The sequence below is a fragment of the Artemia franciscana genome, unplaced genomic scaffold, assembly GCF_032884065.1.
Source record: "Artemia franciscana unplaced genomic scaffold, ASM3288406v1 PGA_scaffold_30, whole genome shotgun sequence".
Classification (NCBI taxonomy): domain Eukaryota; kingdom Metazoa; phylum Arthropoda; class Branchiopoda; order Anostraca; family Artemiidae; genus Artemia; species Artemia franciscana.
Window position 1 is genome coordinate 1,945,364 of NW_027062662.1, and position 20,519 is coordinate 1,965,882.

Consider the following 20,519-nt stretch of genomic DNA (forward strand, 5'->3'; position numbering starts at 1 on the left):
CGTTCAAAACTTTCAAATCAGGGTACAACCCATACTTAATTTCTTAGTATACTAAATACTACTCAATTTTTTACTAAATACGTAGTTAATTTTTTACCATACTAAATTTCTTAGCATATCAAGCATGAAGATCCTCATTCATGGCAATTCCTCATTTTAAAACATATTTGACAGCAGTGGCATAGCCAGATCTATATTTCATATAGATTCACAAACCTCTAACATATTATTAAGTAGATCACACGATCTTTAGACAATTGCTATTACTGATTTTGGTTGGGTTATTTACTCACTTTATCTATCCCCTGGCTACATCACCGCTTACTAACTACAATAAAATTACCCAAAACCGGAGAGGTATACCAAACACAAAAAAAAGTTGAAGAAAGAGAATAAAAACTGTCACATGGTGACATTAGTATTTTACCTCTGCCATAACCACCTCCGCCTCTTGGAGCACCACTGTAGATACACATGGAAAAGATAAACCATTTTTGAGATTTCCGTCTTAAAAACACTGGGGGCCTCTATAGATCAAGTGGCAGTCACGTAAGTCAGTCAGTCGAAAGTCCCTCTTGTTGTTTTTCGCCTTGGATTTGGATTTCAATTGACCATGCCATCGTTTTAATCAATGCTTTTACAACCTTATAGCAATTATTTTATTGCGATATTCTTTGAAACCTTATTTATTGTGATATCATATACAACTCTTTTTAACCCAGAAAACCGGCAGAACGTTCATATTTGAGAATCGTTGGCTCGCTAGTTATGAGGACGAAAAAACTCAAGGGGATAGAAGACAGTGGTAATAAAACCTTTATAACAACGGTGTACGAAGTTATTTTCTTTTTTTAAAGCTTCCAATAGCCTTTACTGAAACTATTCAGGTGCATTAAACCATATGTAAGTATACCCTCGAACACAACTTTAAAGTAACCTCTACCAAGCATGGCCCCACTCGATTTAACCATCTTATAAACTAGTTCAACCGTGTTCCATTGAACGAAGTATTGGCATGTGCATTGAATTTGATAGCATTTGCGAAATCGTTAGATCCTAAGACAATAAATAACCATTGAGAATTTGTAGATGTATACACCAATATAGACCATGTTTCCATCCCCTTTTCGTCCTCAACCCATATGAATACCGTTTTTAAAGACACTTTTTGATCATAGTTCATAGTCGTTTTTTTTTTAATCTAATTGCAAACCCAGAATATTATATACCACAACCACAGATGACCTTTGGACGTTACAACAAGAGTCAATTGTGCAAGTTTTTTGCACTTGGTTGTTAAAATTGGTCAAACTCTGTTCTCTTTCCTCTACGTAATAAATCTCTTAACCTGTCAACGAGACAAATATTTTATTAGTATTACATGTAACATAATAACCAGACTATAAACGCATTTAAAATAAACGAGAAAAAAACATAAAAGCGGAGAAACAACTTGCCTGTGAATTTTCAATCACAATTTATTTCCTAATTTGCTTCAAGACATTATTACGAATTATTATGACTTATTATGAAGGAAACATATATATCGACTACACAGAAACACTACTGTATTTCATAATTTCAGGCAAGAGCAACCCTAGTATACCAATACAGTAATTTTATACTTATAAACCATCCCTGTGAATTAAGTTGATCATCACGTTAAAAAAAAAATGTGGGGTGGATATCAAGAAATTCAAATATTCAGAAACTACTACATTTCTAGTCTTCGAAAATTGAATCAAAATAACCTTTGCATTATCTTTAAACTTATTATCGCTGTCTCTGCTTTAACTTCATTATCTAGAATCTAGATTATCCATCTTCTTAAACAAACCGGATTTAATAATAAAAGGAAAGTATACTCTGAAGAATAATTATTATACAAAAACATTAATTTTGCAGAAAGATACTTAGTAATGAAGTCACCTATTTTATGAAAATTACCAAGATTTGCATTATTTCCGAAGCAAGATTATAATAACCTGCCACGTCGTAGTTGCCACACACCGCATATACTGGTGGTAGTTAACCACTGGTAAAGTGCACAGCTATTTAAAATAATTGGTAGTTTTTTCTCTCAGAAAGCAACATTGCCATATTAAATAATATAGTAATATTACCAACACAGAACGACAATATAACCATATTAACAATAATGAGATTACCATTACTTAACCTGCTAACCGCCAAGAGTCACAGCAAGTTTATTGTTTTTTTTTTGACATAGTTGCCATTTTCCCTTTATTTCTTCAACCAATATTCATTACTGAAAAATTCAGCAAACAAACTTAAGATTTCGTATTTACTGTGTTTACTGAAATTGGACTGTCCAAACAGAAAAAAAAGTGATGAAATCGATGTGAGCATAAACAGCAGCATTGCATGATAACTAAATTAAAGTGCATATGGCATTGCATTAGAGTATCAGAGTAGAAGTTTTGAATGCAATTATATCAATCCTTAAATGATAAATTATTACCAGTTAGACCAAATTTTAAGAGCAACAGACCACACCAGGACTTGAAGATGAATGTACACATATTACCTTTTAGGTATACAAAACTTGTGATTTTGTTGCTTAACCCATTCCTATTGACAGTTCAATGTATATATAATAAAACTACTACCAATCAATTGTAATTTCCTAAAAAAAATTCTTAGTCCAAAATACCTTTCTATTTAAATTTAAAACGAAATCTATGAAAGGGTAATTTTTTCCACAAGACAGCAAAAAAACTGTAGTACGAAATTAACAATAAAAGTCCAAATATGTTGGCTTCACATGTTTATCAACAAATAAAAAAAGTAAAGAAAAACTAGCCTAAAAAAGACATCCAAAGATATAAATAACTGATGCTCTAAGTTAGTTTTTTAACTTTCTTTTTTTTTGTACAGTGTTTGTAGTATTTTTCTTTGTATTTTGTTTAGGCTATTTTTTTTTCTGTTTATACAAGCTTCTGGATCATCCTTCATCTGTAGAATGTGCCCTAGCCAGCTCAACCTTTCTTTCATTACAGCCATAGAAAGGGGGAATGAACCACATTTTTCATACAACCTACTGTTTGAAATATGGTTAGTCATCCTGGTGCTCAGAACAATCGGTAGGCAATTTCTCTAGAAAAAATCTTCATCCGCTTTTCAGAGCGCCCAAACTTCTGAGCCATATTTGACCACTGTCATCACTGTACCTTCCCATATTCTAATCTTGGTTAGCAGACTTATCTTCCTGTTTGTCGAAACTTTTATTTTAACTTTGAAAAAAACACCCTGAGCCTTGGCAATTCTACTTTTAACATCTTCGCTGCTCCCACCATCTTTACTAATAATACTACCAAGGTAAGTAAAGCTGTCAACGTGACCAATCTTTCCGTTACCCAACATCACCTTTTTATCTACACTTTTTCCTAGCCTTAGAGTCTTCTTAACATTAATTTTCAAACCTACTCAAGCATTCTGAACTCGCAAAATCCCTAAAGTTCCTTCATTTTAATCAGTTTCATTTAGGATTCTTAAATCATCAACATAATCTAAGTCCAGAAGAGTTATTCCCTCCCCATTTGATTCCATGGCTTCCCATTGCCTTTTCTGTGCTCCTTAAGGCAAAGTTCATCAAAAAGATCCATATAAAGGGGGATAGAAGATAGAACACAACCCTACTTAATTCTTGATTTAGTGCAAAACCAGCTGCTAACCTCATTCCTTACCTTAACAGTAGCAGTGTTATCCTCGTACATAGCACTAATTACTTTAACGTGTTAGTCTGGCATACCATACAAGGATAAGACCTTTGCTAAAGCTCCTGTATCAACCAAATCAAACACTTACTCATAATCTATAAAACTGAGGACTAAAGGTGTTTGAGAACTCAGACACTTCTCAATTATTAACCTGAGAGTGAAAATTTGGTTGACATATCCTCTAGCTTTTCTAAAACCGCACTGTTCTTCACTTCAAGCGTTATCTAAAGCATCTGTCAGTCTAAAACGTATCATATTACTAAGTGATTCGCTACCTAAAGAGACCAGACTAAAGCCTTTATAATTACAACACTCACTCTTATCACCTTTGCTATACAGTGGTTTAATTGTTTCCTAAAATCCTTAGGTACTTCTCCTTTTTAAGAAATCATATTCATAATCTTCAGTAACTTCTTCTAACCCCAGAGCCACCATGTTTAAGAAACTCATTTATCACACTATCAGCACCTGTAGCCTTATTATTTTTTAATCCTTTTTGTGTGTTGCTAATAGGAAATTAACAATTTCCTACTGAATTTTTCAAGCAAATATATCAAACCCATAAACTTAACAGCTATTATCGTTTACCATGCAATAGATTCAAATCTGTAGATTTGTCTATTATGAATATATGCAGCAAAAGACATGGTGGTCCCAGAGCTATCTATGACTACGTCTTTTTAACCATTATAAATTACCTTTCGAAGCATAGCCATTTGGTATATTGAGACAATATAACTTTATTTAACCAGTTTCTACACATTATAACAAGTATTTCTTTATATAAAACAAATGAAGATATGTAGATACACTGAGTGGCCATATTCTCTTAGTAGGACTAAACATTTATAAAGCAGAGCAGCTGATATGACCCTAGAGTTAGGTATACCGGAATATAACAATTAATGGTATTCCAACGAATCAGAGGGATTGCAAGTTTAAAAGGCAGGATAAACTAAGAATCACTATTGTAGCCATTGTAGCCAAGTGGTTACAGCATGCTAGATCTGGAATCGTCAAGGACAGAGGCTTGAGACCAAGTTATTGGGTTTAGAATGGTGTCAGTGGCATGACTCTGTAAACTCAGCAAGAGTTGACTCAGGTCTAAATGGGCACCTTGAGAAATCAAGGGAAGTTAAACAGGAGGTGTGTACAAAACCACAGGGGGGATGCCTGCCCCCTTGCACTTCCTGGCTGAAGGGCCAAGAAACAGAGGTCAACACCACCACTAGGGACGGTAAAGTCCAGTGTAATATGTTTTACCTTTTTTATATCTTATCTGCAATTACCTATGAATAGCAATTTATTAGTTTAATGAACACGGAAACAGCATCCATTATAAATTGCCTGCACTTGATTTCAGTTCAATTTGTTGGTATTCAATGTTTCACACTTTAAAAGAAACTAACACATTTTGGGCCTTGACAATTATTTTCTTAGCTATTTTGATTGTGAGGCTGTAGCAAGGGGAGGGGAGTAGGATTTGACCTCCCTCTGAAATTTTTGCCCGACTTGTAAAAACGTGACAAAAGTGCACATAGAAAAATTTTTTGCAGCCCCCCCCCCCCGCCCAAAAAAAAAAAACTCTTGGATGTGCCCTAGGTTGATTGTTTGATTTTTCTCCGTTTTTTCCCATTTTAAAACTTGATATTATTAATTGAGTAGATATTCATAAACATTAAAGTAAATGTTTTTAAGACTTGAGTAACACTTTAGTCAGCAAAAATGATTAAAAGCAAGAGAATGGGAATAGCAGAATCCATATTTTAAGTTATAGTTACTTTGTCTCATCTCACAAAAAAAATTCACAAACAATGAACTTTTAAATTGAAGCCCCCTCCCACCTTAAAATTATAATTTAACCACAAATGTCATTATTAAATATTGGTCAACAGACTGATTGCTATTAAATAAAATAAAAAGCTTACCCATATCCACCTCCACGACTGCCACCATATCCACCTCTACCCCCTTGATCATCCCTTGGGGCACCATATCCACCCCTGCTGGGCTGTTCATAAGAAGGAGCAGCATCATAACCAGTAGAGGCTCCGCCATACCCAGCTGGAGCAGGCGCTTGACCATACTGCTGTCCATAGGCAGGAGTTTGTTCATATCCTAGCAAAAAAATACATTTAAGGCCTAGCATTTCTGATTTGAACTTCCTATTTAATTATTCCCTGAAATAGCACTAAGAGTAATTTCGTCATGAGGCAAATGCTGTCACATACTGCAAACAAACCAAAAAAAAAATTGCTGTTGTTAACCACATTCATGATAAAAATAAAAAGACAATCAAATGAAAGATTTAGTACCTAAGACACAAATAGACACAAAAGAATCTACCAACAATAGATAACTGAACATGAAAATCATGTCTACACTAACTGGTCTTTACCCCCCCCCCCCTGTTTGACTTGTGCATATGTTGAAAACCCCCTGGAAAAACATCATTTGTACATTATTCTCTAAATTCCAAGCTGTACATTAATAAGTTGCTTAGGAGAGGGAATACTAAATTTAAATTTGGAATTAATAGGTGTTTTAATTTCAGACCATTAGATGATACAATTTAATCTCCTCTGGTAGAAAAAACTTGATGAGTTTCATGGGCTTCAAAGCAGTTTTCAAAAAAAAAGATTGTTTTAGCTTGAACAGAAACACAGAAACAGCAAAAAGAAATTACTCACACAACTGTAACAGGTGTACAAAGAACAAAATAGAAGATGCAGAGAAGATAAGAGGATGTTTTCTAGGAGGATCATTAAATGTGTGCCTCTATATGCCTTTTAGACAATTCTTCATGGTAAGAGATTTCTCCTTCTTTGTGTTGTATGTAAAAATATCCTTGCATTTCTGAAGAATTTGTAAAAAATTCAATAAACAGACCACAAAGCTGATTTTTAGTTTTTTTTTAATTCTTCCCAGTTTTAGATTTACACAGGCACATACATAGGCTGACTCATGGTCCAGGACAAAGATCTCCCCCAAATATATTCACATATAGCTTCTTTTTCTTTTTTGAATGTTATTGTTGTTGTTTTTTAATCTTTTTAAATATGTTAAGGCCAATTTCAGTTTAAATAATGACTAATGAATGGGTTTCCATTCTGACAATTAAAATTTTGGCATTCTTTTGCCAGTTTTTTTGCTTTAGTTTCTTTTTATGCTTTTTGTTTGTTTAGTCTTTTTTTACTGACATGGAAAGTTGAATACACCAGGAGCCAATTCTTAAGAAGTTGTAAATATCTTCTCTTAAATTAGTGCATGTAGACAAATCTGGTCTATAATGGACATTTGTCTCTTTTGAACCAACATAATCTTTTTTTATGCAATAAGTTAAAGATAACAGGATGATCATCATAAAAAAACTACATACCTCCATATCCTGCAGGTGCAGCAGCTGCAGGTGGTTGTTGTCCCGAATAGGTTGTTGTTTCCTGACCATAAGCTGGCTGCTGTGCATAGCTTTGCTGATTAGTTGTGTATGGGTCATATGGTGCTCCCCCATAACCACCATAACTGTAGCCTAAAAAAATATGATGAAAATATAAAACTTTAGAATACACTGGAATGAATTAATACCTTTGGAATATAGTATTTTAAAATAGGGTAAAACATAGCTAAGATGAAAGTAAATACATCACTTGATACCAAGTTTCATATTCTTTCCAAATTCAGTAATTACTTCTGGGGCAAATTCCATTGAGCCCTTAAAGGGGATCATACCCCCCCCATAATAAACAAAGGTTTAAAAATGTGTTACTAAAAATATTGTCTAGAGAGTGAAAATTGACATTTACACATGATTTGAGATCAGTGATCACTATCTCCATTAGTTTCAACAGTAAAACAGAAAGTACACCTTTTGAATCATGCTTGTTGAAAAGCCTAAGCAGAAAACAGATTTGTCAAAGGCATTTGACAAAGTCTGCCATAAACAACTTCAAACCATGCTCCAAGCTATTGGGGTGAATGAGGATGTGGTAGAGCAGGTAAAGCACTTCCTAACAGATAAGAAATAGATAGTTAAAATATTTGTTCATTGCTTGAACTCAATGCTGCAAAATGTAAGACTCCTCCAGGGGAAGAAAAACCCATACACTCAGTACCACATGAATTGTGGTGAGAGGTCTTGCAAAACTATTTGCAGTAGCCATGCAGAGAGATCTTGATGTTCTGGTAGATGACAAGTTGAATTTCCATATTCATACACAAGCAACTATTGCAAAGGCTAATCAGACACTCGGCTTAATCAAAAGAATGTTCACTAGCAGATTTCAAAATGTTATTACTAAGCAGTAAAAGAGTCTAGAATTTGGAATGTACATTGCATGCCCCATCAAAAATACTGACTAAGCAGCAATGGAATCAGTCCAGAGGAGGGCAACAAAATATATTAAAATCCTCTGTGGTGTCCCATAGCAATCCTATCTCCACAACCTCAGAATGCCACCTCTAACATATAGCCACAAACACGGTGATGTGATAACAGTATACAAGCTTCTAAATGCTGAGGATACCATTCCTGACCTTTTCCAACTGGACAATTCCATAGAGAACTTGTGGTCATCACCATAAGCTTTCTGGAAACAAGCATAGACCAGACTAAAGAACAAATTCTTTTCAAATAGTTGTCAGCTTGTAGAATTCCCTCAGTGCAAAAACAGTGAAATCTACCACCATGGAGGCATTCAAGTCATCAGTGGATAGGGAGTGGCTCAATAAACTATGGACCACTGCTTGGAACCCTACAGAGAACTAACTATCATCACTGAAGCTTGTAGACACAGGATTTATCCTATGACCAGCAAGTGTAATTTAAGGTAACTTTTTAAGGTAATAAGGCAAATTTTTCTAGGCTTGCAACATTTGATGCTAAGACTAAACTTAATGAAACTTATTACCCCCATTCACAAAACAGGAAGAAAGATTCTACAGGAAACTACCAGCCTATTAGTATTATCTCTGTTGTTGTTAAGCTTCCTGAAAACATTGTCAACAAAGCAGTTATTGAGCATCTTGATCAGATTCATCTCCTCAACAGCTCTCAACATGGTGTCCAAAGCAACAGATCAGATACTAATCTGCTCAAGTCATGACTGTATTACAAAACTACTGGAGTTGGGAATCCCTGTTGACATGATCCTTCTTGATTTTTCAAAATCATTTGACAAAGTCTATCATAAGAGACTTGAGCTTAAGCTACAATATATTGGTTTGGAGGAAAAATTTCTTAAATGTGTTCTTGATTTTTTGAGGAATTGTGTTGAGCATGTAAGACTATTTGATACAGATGGCAATCCTATCCTCTCAGCTTGTTATCAGTGGAGTTCCACAGGGTAGTGTGCTTGGCCCTACCATGTTCAATATTTTCATAAACAATGCTCCTCTAGAGCTTAAAAGCAAGATGACCTATATGCTGATGATTACAAGGTAATTGGTCCAGCTAACACTCTTGAGGATACATCCCAACTTCAGAAAGACCTTGATCTCCTTAACATATGGGTGAAATCTTGGCTATTCACTTTCAATGTGTCAAAATGCCATGGTTTACACTTTGGACACAAGATCATCAATACAACTTACTCTCTTTATTGTCAGTCCCTTTCTCTAGTGTTGGAAGAACATGATCTAGGAGTAATTGTTGAAAAGCATCTTAAATTTAGCAATCATGCAAAGAAGGCAGCAGCATCAGCTAACTCATCACCAGGGCTCATAAAAAGAACAATTTCCTCCTGTTCTCCTAAAATTCTGAGCCTTTTGTACAAAAGACTTGTTCAGCCTAGGCTGGAGACAGGTATGATCCTTGTGTCCTCCTTTTTCAAAAAAGATGTTAAAAATCTCAGATGTCCAGAGAAGAGCCACTAAGACGGTGAGTGGACTGCATGAACTCCCTTACCATACAAGGCTAAGCAAGCTGAAACTCCCAACTCTTGTTTATAGATGAAGATAGGGTGATGCCATTGTGGTTCATAAACTTATTAATTCAAAGGCACTTCCTGATCTCCTTTCTCTGGCATCTCAGGACTCATGTACAAGAGGACATAACTTACAGTTATCTAGACATTTCTCCTCAAAGCAGCAATGCACCCATTTTCTGACCAACCATGTTGCCAACCTCTAGAACAAATTACTGCCAGATACCATTGCTGCCCAAACCACAAACAGCTTAAGAACCATCTCAACAACAGATAGTCAACAAAAGAATGGAAGTATAACTGGGAAGCACTTGAATCAGCAACATCAAACCACTAGTCATGTGTACATATTCAACTATGTGTCATGTATTATCAACTCTGGAGATTCTACAAGGAAAAATTGTTAGATTGTTCCAAGCTGTAATTTAAGATAGTCAAAATTCTGTTTTTTTAGAGTTTTGGCTACTATTAAGCTGGGTTGCTCTTTACATAAACATTTAAAAATGTTATTTTGAAAACCTATTTGTAGAATTTTTAAAACGTCAAACTATTAAAATAATGTCACATCAATAGACATCATTTTCAAGGGGTTTCTAACTTCTTTTTTTGTAGAAATTCCTGCATATTTGTTTTCAAAGTGGTATTTTTTTTTTGATAAAACTAAGGAAAATAATAATTACCATTCCTGAATCATCCTCAAAAGGCAATTCTTTCTCACTAGCCAGCTTTTAAAGAAACATGTTAAATTTTGGTTTAAGCTATTATGGGCATTTTGAGCCCCTTCAGGGCTGAAAATATAATTTCCCCATGTAATTATTGAATTATGAAAGAGCAAAAAGTCCCCAATTTCATCCTGGCTAAATTATGGTGTAAACTTCTAATTTACCAAAAGAATTGTTCTGTGTCCATTATTTAGCTAAGGTTGTTCCTACTTAATTTTGTGTTTTAAATGTTTTTTTACATTTAGAAAACAATCTGACATGCTTCCTTGTATTTTTGTATGTACTTTTTAACTCTTATAAGTGAAAATTTATCCCACCTGGACTTCTGATAGCTTGACATTTTTTTGTAAATAAAACATCTATTCTTATAGCAAAATCCTTCTTTAGCTACTTTTGGCCATCTTGGACAGGGGTAAGATAAGGAAAATGAAACTTTTAGGGATAAGTCTATAGGCTAAAGTATATCCTAGAAAGATATTCTGAAGTACTACTCCTTCCACCTCCAGTGTGTCTTGATCTTTGATGACCTGTAAAAACCTGTGTGTGATAGAAGTGAAACCTTGCAAAATGGATTGGTAAATTTTTGTTGTTCAAATTATTGACTTACAAAATAAAGTGAACATGCAACTTGATGCCTTTTTTTAAGCCCCTCATGAATAGGCTATAATAATTTCTATTGTAAATTCAAATTTAAGCTCTTAAAAATGACCAATATTCTATTTTTGAGTATAAAAAGGATTAAACATTGATTTCAGACTTTAAACAAACAACCTAACCTTTAAAACAAACAGAATTCACAATAGAAGCAATTATTATATTTAAGAAGAGCTTAAAAAAAGCATCAAGTGGTATGTTCACTTATAAGTCAATAATAGACTACTAATAGCCTAATGAAATATTAAACAAACAGATCTCCTGCTTAAATGAAGTACAGCAAATTTTTTAGCTTCACAGCATTGTTTAATCCTAATTTAGGCCTATAATGTTTTAAGATATACAAATACATTTCCTAACCTATATTTAAAAAAATGAAATCACTTGAAATATCACTCAAATAGCAGGAATTGCATTTTTTTTTTAGAACTGAAGCCAGAAATAAAGACACTGATAACTGAAAACTAATATAAAATGGGATGGGTCTACATGCTAAAGTATGTCCCAGGAAGATATTTTGAAGTACCTACCTCTACTCCTTCTCCCTCTAGAGGGCCCTGACCTTCAATGAACTTTATAAATACCTGTGTTATAAAAGTAAAACCTTGCAAAATAGATCTTGGAGTGAGGTGGGTACTTTAAAATGCCTTCCCATGATATATTTTAACCTGTAGACCCATCCCTGAAAGTTTGATTTTCCTAACCTAAACTCTTTCTGAGATAGCAAGAAATCAATTAAGTAGAATTTTAGCTTAATATTAAATGCTATTGTCAAAATTTCAGCAGGCATAGAACTGCCATGTAGACAAATTTCAGGACCCTCTGGAGGGATAAGGAGTTGGGGTATTTACTTATAAACACATTTCTATGACATAATTCATCCTGTAGACCCATCCCTGAAAGTTCAATTTTCCTAACCTAACCCATTTCAAAGATGGCCAAAAGTAGAACTTTATCCTCCTTTAATATTACTAGATAGATTTAATGGAGATAAACACTACTCGGGAAATACTATGGGACCATCAAAAGTAGGGAATAAATCTTAGAGCGAACTGATTTGTTTGAAAATAGCATGGAAAGAGGGAATCATGTTGCATGTAAAGTTTATTACAATCTAAGTCATATAATTTCATGTATCATTGCCAAATTGTTAAACATTAGCCAGAGCATTAAAATTATTATCGAACTTAGCTTATTTTCTTAATCTGCAACCTTACCTTCACTCATTTTCGCCTTAGAAGTTTCAACAAGATCAATCAATAGAAAATGGCTACCAAAAGTGATGAAAGAAAGGAAATTGAGAAATACCAAGGCGATGCCAAAAGTAGGTGGCGGCGTTCGAACTAGCTGCGGAAGGACTAGTCCACACTTTACGTTATGAATCACATTCTTCTGTTGCAAGATTTTTTTCCAAAAAGCAATCACTAAAAGCTGTTGCTTGATGCGTTGTTCCAGCAACTAGCCCACTTAAAAAAAGACCCAAGAGCTTCTACGTAATTTTAAGTGCTTAAGGATTGTTATGCTTTTTCTTTCAAAATTTTGCTATTTTCCTATTGACGAGAGACGATAACCGATTGGTGCCTCAAGAAACCAACAAAAAAAAACTATTTGCGCCGAAACCAATCGGTATGAAGAAAAACATATCAGTTTTGCAATCTTCTCGATCAGTTTTTGACTTTTTCTTTGTATATTTGGTCAAATCTTTAGCAGGTCAAATGCTCGAGCACAAAAACTCGTCGTTATTGCGGAAAAACGTGTCGGTTTTCCGTAGTAATTAGTTGTTGAGCTTTTCCCTGTGCATATGAGCTGGGTTTGAAAAGAAACCTAAGCAAGGGGTCAAATACTTCAGAAGTTTATTTAATAGCGCGTTTACACAGACGAGAATTCCCGTCGCGGTCAAAGGAATTCTGGTCCACTTGAAAGGATTCCGTTCGTGAATCCGGGTAGAAAAAAAGTCTAGCGACCAGCAAGGATTCCTTTCACCGAGACCGTTTTTGACCAATTCTGCTTGATGTGTAGGCAAGAAGAACGAGAATATTTACAGTTTTGTTGATTTTGGCCGACAAACAAATAACATGTCAGTAAAGAATCATCCCAAAATTACTGATTTAATCTGTTTGGTGCAGGACAAGCCTTGTATTTATGACACTGCTCACCAAGACTACAAGAAAACAAAGCTAAAAGACTTGCTTTGGGCTGAGATTTCAGATTCAGCTGTTCTGAAATCTCAGCCCAAGGCTGAGATTTCAAAACAGCTGAATGAACCAGGTCAGGGATGAATCTACAGACTAAAGTATGTCTTGGGAAGGTATTTTGAAGCAACTACATCCACTCCTTCTCCCTCTAGAGAGCCCTGACCTTTAAAAATGTGTGTGTTATAAAAGTGAAACCTTGCAAAATAGATCTTCTGCTTAATTGAAGTACAACAAAATTGTTTTCAGCTTCATAACTTTGCTCAATTTCATTTTATAAGGTTTTAAAGATATGCAAATACATTTCCTAAATTTTGAAAAAAAAACAAAAAAAAACATTGATACGGCTCCAAATTCTACTCAAATAACAGGAATTGCATTTTCAGAAAGGCAGCGAAAAAGGAACTGGTAACTGAAAATTATGGTAAAATGATGTTTTGTGGGAAAATAATCTTTTCCCACTTTTCCCTCTGTGTGTAAACATAAATCCTGTTTCCGAGACAGGATTCCCGTCAAGTTTTCCTCTCAGTGTAAACTCAGCATAAGTAAAAGTACCAAGTATTAGACTAAAACATTATTTTTGTTGTTGTCTTTACTAAATACTAGAAAGAAATGAAATTAATTATACATTTTATTTAACTGCATAATAACATATAAGACTATATTTATTTACAAAACTTATTTCAACAAAACTTTCTTTTGTAAATTTAGTGTGATTCCTGTTTACTTTATATTTATTTTTGGTTCTAGTTTTCAGTTGGAAACCCTGAAGAGCTTCATCCTACGTTGTTAGTCTTCTTGACACTATTCTTAAAAACCTTGAAAGCCCTGATACTTCTTTGAATCTTTTATTAATGAATCTCCAGAAAACGTTCGACCCAATTAACCACAATATCATTTTAAAAGGAACTGCTGACGGAGTTTCAAGTGAGTCAAGTGAGTTAAAATTGGTGCTTCCTTTTTAACAAGTCGTTCTCAGTCGTTTAAATATAAAAATGCTTATTTTGATCTCCTTCCTGTCTTTTGTGGGTCCCCCGGGGAACCCTGATGGGTCCCATTTTTTCCTAATAATGATTAATAGCTTCATGAATGACCATACAAATCGATGGAAGTGTGTGAACGATCTATCTGCACTTGAGATTTGTTAACAAAATATTAAAAGCTCAATAATAAATTATAATTTTAGAAACTTGGAGCTTTCCAAACAGCTTTCCGTAAGATTGGCTGTTTTACTGGTTTTGCTAGATAGCATTTTAGGTTAAACCAGGTTAAAATTTTGTATTGTGGCATAAATGGCGGAATAATTCAGAGCTTTACCATGGCAAGAGCTCGTCAGTAAACTTAAAAATGGTACTCAAAGTTTATATGTTAAACGATCCATTCAAATGACCCATTTCTTGAATACACTAAGATCACTGGAGCAACTAAATTACATAGTTGCAAGTAGTCACAGTTGCACTCTAGGTACCAGTAACAGTAAAAATGGCAATCACGTTCGTACCCTTAGCCATTCCAAAGACAATGCAGAAATGTCTTTTCGATAACTTAAATGCATACATTACCTCTTGAATTAGTTGACCAGACACTTCAAGCCTCCCCGAAATTTCGCCTTAATATTCTTAGTCTTTTTGGACAAACCTGGGATAAAAGATTCACCCCTTCTACAATGAAAATACTTCCCAAGAGGGAGAATTACTACACCTTTTAATAAAATAGGCCCTTCTTACAATTAAATTAAAAAACAAGTTTTTTAACTGAAAGTAAGGAGCGACATTAAAACTTAGAACTAAAAGAAATTACTCCGTGTATGAAAGGAGCTGTTCCCAATTCAACACCCCACTCTTTACGCTGCAGTTTGACTCTTTCTGTCAATTATACCTTTATAAAACAGTAAATAACTTTAGCGCAAAGAGCGGGACGTTGAGGAGGGAACAGCCCCTTTCATACCTGAAGTAATTTCTGTTCGCTTTAAGTTTTAATGTCACTCCTTACTTTCAGTTAAAAGTTTGTTTTTTTAAATTTAATTTCTGAACGTTTTTGAATTAATGCATGTTTGATTTTGGCTCTCCGAAAATGAATAATTAAAACGAAATTTGCGTAATAATTTTTTTTTGCTAAATGTCTTTCTCTTAGTTTTGATCAGACGATTTTGAGAAAAAGGGTGGGGGAGGATGCCTAGTTGTCCTCCAATTTTTTGGTTAATTAAAAAGGCAACTAGAATTTTAATTTTTAACGAACGTTTTTATTAGTAAAAAATATATGTAACTTACAAATTAACTTAGGTAACGAATTTCTATATTCGTATATTTTTATTATGCATATGAGAGGATTTGCCCCCCTCGTTAATATCTCGCTCTTTACACTAAATCTTTAATTTTGTCCCAATTCTTTAAGATTGACCCCTGAATCACAAAGGCTGTAGAATAAATAGTTGAAATTACTAAAAATACTTTAGCGTAAAGAGCGAGGTATTTAGGAAGAGATGAGCCCTCCATATAGATAATAATCTATGTTCGTTTTAAGTTTTAATGCTGGTCATTTCTTTCAGTGGAAAAAACTTTTTCATATTTATTTTGTCATTGTTTTTTTTTAATAATGCTAGAAAATCCTGCGCCCTTTCATGGAATTTCTCTTCTCCTGTGACGAATTCCTCCAAGGGAAGATCCTCGTACATATCCACATCCCCTCAACCCCCCCCCTGCCCAATCCAAAAATCCCCCTGAAAGTGTCTGTAAACTTCCAAATAACCATTACTGTATGTAAACGCTGGTCAAAGTTTGTAACTTGCAGCCCCTCCCCTGGGTACTTTGGGGAGAGTAAGTCAGCCCCAAAGACAAAGTTGTAATGTTTTTCGACTATGTTGAACAAAATGGCTATCTCAAAATTCTAATCCGTTGACTTTGGGAAAAAAATGAGCGCGGGAGGGGGCCTAGGTGCCCTCCAATTTTTTGGTCACTTAAAAAGGGCACTAGAACTTTCAATTTCCGTTAGAATGAGTCCTCACACGACATTCTAGGACCACTTGGTCGATACGATCACCCCTGGGGAAAAAAAAAACAAAAAAAAACAACAAACAAATAAACACGCACCCGTGATCGTCTTCTGGCAAAAAATACTAAGTTCAACATCTTTGTAGATAGGAGCTTGAAACTTCTACAGTAAGGTTTTCTGATACGCTGAATGCGATGGTGTGACTTTCGTTAAGATACTATAACTTTTAAGGGATGTTTCTCCTATTTTCCAAAACAAGGCAAATTTTCCCAGGCTCGTAACTTTTGATGAATAAGACTAAATTTAATGAAACTTATATATTTAAAATCAGCATAAAAAATTAATTCTTTTGATATATCTATTAGTATCAAAATTCCGTTTTTTAGGGTTTCGTTTACTATTGAGCCGGGTCGCTCCTTACTATAGTTCGTTATCACGAAATCTTTGATTAGAATGAAGGGTTGGGGCCAGTGTCTTCAAATATACATATGTAAAAAACATAAAAATCTTACATTTTGAAAATGCAAAATTATTAATGTAATGAGAGGAGAGGGCATAGGGTGGGCAAAAGGTCTTTGACCCCACGTGGAAATGGCTGACGACGCTCTTAACGCCTACCCGGCATAGGGATTAAGTAAGTAAAAATAAAAACATCGCTAATTCATCTCCATCACAAAAAAGACAAAGGCTCGAGGAGGCTAATCATTAAACTAGCACACAAAGAAATACTTAAGCTGTGTTGGTTAAATTTTGTTTCCTATTCAGCAAACCTTCATTAAGATAATATTTGAACTTTCGATACGAATTCCTCCAGCCACTACATGGCTATTTTTATTACCATACAAATACCATAGCGCAACGAGCGGGGAATTTCGGACACAAACATTTTGAAGGAGTAGATCCTTTAAAACCAATATAGTTTAATACACCTCACGCTTAAGCCGAAGATTTCTTCAAAATAGTTCTTTTTCTTAGTCAGTTGGCCAGTATAAGTCAAAAGTTCATTTTCAGAGTTCTGGTTTCTCATATATTCCAGAAAACTGCGTGTGCCAACTGCCTCAAATCGAGACAATGATTTTACAAAATAGCATGGACCTATGATAGTTAAAGTGATGAAAGTATTGAGAACCACTGTTTAACCATGGAGATAATGAAGAGAAAGCAACTGGGCCAAACGCGTGGCCCAGCTAAGTGGATCTGCCTAGGGAAGTGATGGCTAAAAACATGAGTTACTGTAATGACAGTAGTTAGGTATGGTTCTGAAACATGGGCACTGCTGAAAACTGAGGAGGATTTGTTAGATGTTTTCCAGAGGAATTGCTTACAGACTGTTTTTGGTGTCCGTCTAACTGACCGTATTTCAAAGAGCAAGCTATAAGAAAAATGTGGCACTATCCTGCCTCTAGGGCAATAACGAAAGACAGGTTCAAATGGCTAGGGCAGGTTTTAGTGATGATGGATGACAGATGGTCAAAAATCGATCTCTATCGGCCATCCATTTAGACCAAACGAAAAGTAAGTCGTCCAAAAATGGGCTGGTAAGAGGTCATAAGACAGGATTTAAAGGAAATTGTAACTTTTTGGGTGGGTGTAACGAGAACAATTTTGAATAGATTAGGAAGGAGGAGGACTGTGCGCAGCTATGTTGGCCTTATCAGGCTTGTAAAAGCAGTGAATTATTTATAATAGTAGTAAAGATTTCTAAACAAGGGGACAGAGCCCAAAATTTCATGCTAATCGTTCTATTAGAATGTCAAAGCCAATAGTCAGCCATTTGATTACCAGCCTAAATTTATCCAAGAAATGCTCATTTTTTCCATTTTGGCGCCACCACTTACCAAAGCTAATGTATTTATCGGCGAAAGCTTAAAAAATATCAACACAATTTCGAAGAAAAAAATTGCAAATAAAAGGGAGGTTAACTCCATAAGTAAAAGGAACAAGGAGCCAAAAATAAGCATATAATAGTTTTTGAACACACAAACTGATAATCCCGTATCAGGCTTTTACTTTATCCGTCTTAGATAACAATAAGTTAACAATAAGCTACAGCCAAAGTGGCACAAGACCTTTTAACTGTATAAAATTGTGCTACTACTACTACCAACAACCCGTTGCAGAACCAAGCCACCTTAGGCCAACAAATCTATGTGTGCTTTACTTCTATCCCAATCTGTTCAAAGTTTCCCTCTTTACACCTTCCAAGTAAGTTCCAATTTTCCTTAAATCTTTCCTTACAACCTCCTCCCATCCCATTTGGGGACGAATTACTTTTCCTTTGACCCTAGAAGGTTGCCTGACAAGAATGATCTTTATCAATATGTCATCCTTCCCAGAACGTGTCCAAGAAATTTTAACCTTTCTCTTCTTATAACTCTAGACAGTGGGATTGAACCATATTTTTCGTAAAGTTTACTGTTTGAAATACGGTCGGTCAGACGGGTACCCATAATAATCCCTGAAGAATTTCTCTGGGAAACATCAAACAAATCCTCCTCTTCCGCCCACGCTTCAGAACCATCCTCGACTATTTGTCATCACTGTAACTTCCAAGATTCTAATCTTGGTTAAAATACTTATCTTCCTGTTTTTGCAAACTTTTTTCAATTTTAGAAAAACCCTGGGCTTTGCCTATTTTACTTTTAACATCTTCGCAGCACCCACCGTCTTTAATAATAATACTACCTAGGGAAGTAAGCTGTGCGCTTGATCGATCTTCTTGTTACCGAATATTACCTCTTCACCTTCACTTATTCACAGTCTTAGCAACTTAGTCTTCGTGAGATTGATTTTCAACCCATCCTTCCACCCTGAACCTCCAGCATTTCATTCATTTTGCTAACACTTCCGTTTAGGATGCTCAAGTCAACAGCATATTCTATTTCTAGGAGAGTTTTACTTCCTGCTTTGATTCCATGCTCCAACAAGTACGTGACATTTGCTGAAATCAATTAATTTTAATCATTTAAATTAGCTGAAATCAAGCTTTCTCTTATATACATTTGCTCAAGTTTATTAATTTGGTTAATAAACCAAATTAATATAATCAAACAGTTCGTGGTAACGAACTGTAGTATGGAGCGACCCGGCTCAATAGTAAACGAAACTCTAAAAAACGGAATTTTGATACTAAAAGATACATCAACAGAATCGAATTTTTATGGTGATTTTAAATATATAAGTTTCATCAAATTTAGTCTTTGTCATCAAAAAAATGCCTTGCTCCTTACGCTAAAGTATTTTTAGTAATTTCAACTATTTATTCTACGGCCTTTCTGATTCAGGGGTCATTGTTAAAGAGCTGGGACAAAATTTAAGCTTTAGTGTAAAGAGCGAGGCATTAATGAGGGAACAAACCCCCTCATATACATAATAAAAATATAAGAATATAAAAGTTCATTACGTAAGTTAATTCTTAAGTTACTTATATTTTTTACTAATAAAAACGTTTGTTAAAAATTATAACTTCTGCCCTCAAAAGAATTGGAGGGCAACTAGACCTCCTCCCCCACCCCTTTTTTCTCAAAATCGCCTGATCAAAATTAAGAGAAAGCCATTTACCCAAAAAAAGAATTAATATACAAATTTCGTTTTAATAATTTATGTGCGGAGAGCCAAAATCAAACATGCATTAATTCAAAAATGTTCAGAAATTAAATAATAAAAACAAATTTTTTTTAACTAAAAGTAAAGAGCGACATTAAAACTTAAAACGAACAGAAATTACTCCGTTTATGAAAGGAACTGTTCCCTTCTCAACGCCCCGCTCTTTACGCTAAGTTTTATAACTGTTTAATAAAATAGACTTCAGAGAAAGAGTCAAAATTTAGCGTAAAGAGCGAGGCGTTGAGAAAGGAACAGCCCCTTTCATATACGGAGTAACTTATGTTTGTTTTAAGTTTTAATGTCGCTCCTTACTTTCAGTTAAAAAAACTAGTTTTTTTTTATTGAATTTGGTTAATAAAATGAAAGGAAAATCACGAAATAATGTGGGTATAGGTCAGTGGAATTGCATTTGACTACAAACGTATGCCCAGAATAAAAAGAAAGCTGGGCTCTAACTCCACAGGTTAAGTTACAAAAGAGCTGAAAATGCACAAATAAAGTGTATTAAATGGGCCAACTCTAAAACATGGCATTGAATCCTCAAACTGGATCCATTGCTTAAATATTCTGTCATGGCCTAAGCGGAGTCGCCACTTAAAAAAAAAAAACGGTCATAAAGGTTTATAGAACTGAAATTTCATTCTGAATTAGCTTTTTCACGACAGTCTTCAATCTGATGATTCATAAAGAAAA

At 34.8% G+C, this 20,519-nt stretch overlaps 1 protein-coding gene across 3 annotated transcripts in view; it reads right to left on the reverse strand.

The window, feature by feature from the left end:
- Positions 1 to 20,519, reverse strand: part of LOC136041581 (RNA-binding protein cabeza-like) — a 71,699-nt gene that overhangs the window by 23,325 nt on the left and 27,855 nt on the right. The window contains exons 1-4 of one of the 3 annotated variants that reach the window (XM_065726275.1): positions 12,255 to 12,353; positions 7,120 to 7,269; positions 5,669 to 5,858; positions 428 to 462 (exon numbers count right to left, since the gene is read on the reverse strand). In XM_065726275.1, coding sequence (XP_065582347.1) covers positions 428 to 462; positions 5,669 to 5,858; positions 7,120 to 7,269; positions 12,255 to 12,264 — 385 coding nt within the window. In that variant the 5' untranslated portion in view covers positions 12,265 to 12,353. Of the gene's footprint in view, positions 1 to 427; positions 463 to 5,668; positions 5,859 to 7,119; positions 7,270 to 12,254; positions 12,354 to 20,519 lie in introns of those variants that run through there. The other 2 variants (XM_065726274.1, XM_065726276.1) reach the window with 2 other exon arrangements.